Here is a 1660-nt window from a genome sequence, read left to right as displayed (position 1 = left end):
CCGGGCACCCGCAGCCCGCCCGACCCTCCCGAGGCCCCGCACGCACGCACCTCGCCTCCAGCAGCAGCGGGGTCTCCGGCCAGTTGGCGGCCAAGCGCGCCGTCACTGCCTTGGACGCGCAGGCCGTGCGGGCGCCCAGCAGCCACAGCCACAGCACCGTGGAGCCCAGAAGCAGCCGCACCGCCTTCGCGGCCTTCGCCGCTGCCATCGCCTGCGGCACGAAGCGCGCGCCCCTCAGGACTGCCGGCGCCTCGGACCGCCACGGCTACTCCGGGCGCGCGGCCGCCCACTTCCGGCGGGGGGAGCCCGAGTCCGTTACTCACGGCTCCGCCCGGAGTGGCCGCGCGCATGCGTCCTGCGCTCGGCGCGTCGGGGGCGCATGCGGGACCCCCGCGGGCCGGCGCGGAGGGACGCTGGGAGGCGGCGGCGCGGCGTGCTGGGGGAGGCGTCCCGCGGTCCTGCGACTGCGGGAGGGGCGGGAGGCGGGCTTGGGAGACCTGGAGGTGTCCAAACCAGGGAAGTCAGGAGTCCCGGACCCTGTCCACCTTTGGCGAACCTTGGGATTCTCCGATTTACCACCGATCAGAGTCACGGGGGGACCTTTAAACGGGGCTGCCCGGGCCAAGCGCGGGCTCTGAGAAAATCTGGGGACCCCAGGGTTAGAAAGCCCGGGATTTGCCAGGAAATCTCAGCCTTAGCTGCTTGCTGGCTTCGTTAAAACTTTGAGCACTGGTCACAGCTAGTGTTTCTGATTCGGTAGGTCATGGGTGGGGACCAAGAATTTGCATTTCATTTCCGTCAAGTTCCCACCTGGAGACCCATTAGGAATGGGGACTCTGGGCCCGATCCAGACCTGCTGGATCAGAACCTCCGGGTTTAACAGGAACCCCAGGTGATTGCTTCGCACAGGAAAGTTTGAGAGGCTCTGCTCAAAAACGTTCAGGTGAAAGTACATAAAAAAGTTCTAGGTTTCTCTGCAGTAAAATATAGGGTAAGGCGAAGCAGGAAGAAGAGTTGAGGGAATGCACTGATCCATTGCTCCCCAGTCCGTCCTTCTACGCGCTGATCTAGACTTCAAGTTGCCACAATTCTCTTATTTTTATTTTTATTGTCTCTCTGTCTTTGCTGTCCCTCGCTCCCTCTCTCTCTTTCTCTCCAGTTTATATTCCTCCTTAGAAGACCTTGTTTTGGAAATTCTACTCAGGCAGGTCTCACTTCCAAAGTTTAGCTTTCATTTCCTAATTTCTTACTTGGTAGGCTTTATCCCTCTTTTAAATTTCTCTAAGCTGTTTAACTGTCGTACAGCACTTGCATCCTTGCTTTAAATTTTGAATTGAGTATTTATTTATTTCTCCTACTAAAAATAGTATATTCCCTGAGGATTCACTTTACTCATTTTGGGCATCCCCCTGCTGTGCCTACCATAAACAGTTTGTATGTTACTGCAGATCAATAAATATTGAAGACTCCTTATTTTATAGACAGGCAGAATGCTAAGGCAAATGAGTATTTCTATTCATAGTGCATGACACAAAAATTTTTATGGATCTTTTACAAGTATTTAACTTTATTTCTACTCATGTTTAAACTGATTTTTAAAATTGAAATTGTAGGACAGAGAAAATGAAATATTGACAGGAAATGCCTTAAATGTCAGCAT

General features: G+C 53.7%; 1 protein-coding gene across 2 annotated transcripts in view; it reads right to left on the bottom strand.

Moving 5' to 3' along the window:
* The window catches only part of Uggt2 (UDP-glucose glycoprotein glucosyltransferase 2), a 188522-nt gene extending 188184 nt beyond the window's left edge, over window positions 1–338 (bottom strand). For both annotated transcript variants that reach the window (XM_005374097.2, XM_013516208.1), the window contains exon 1: window positions 51–338. In XM_005374097.2, the coding sequence (XP_005374154.1) occupies window positions 51–208 (158 nt within the window). In that variant the 5' untranslated portion in view covers window positions 209–338. The remainder of the gene's footprint in view (window positions 1–50) is intronic.
* Window positions 339–1660: the final 1322 nt, after the last annotated feature.

Source organism: Chinchilla lanigera, unplaced genomic scaffold (genome assembly GCF_000276665.1).
Source record: "Chinchilla lanigera isolate Chin_1 unplaced genomic scaffold, ChiLan1.0 scaffold00003, whole genome shotgun sequence".
NCBI lineage: Eukaryota > Metazoa > Chordata > Mammalia > Rodentia > Chinchillidae > Chinchilla > Chinchilla lanigera.
The sequence above is the reverse complement of the archived record's forward strand: the minus strand, read 5'-3'. Positions and strand labels throughout refer to the sequence as shown.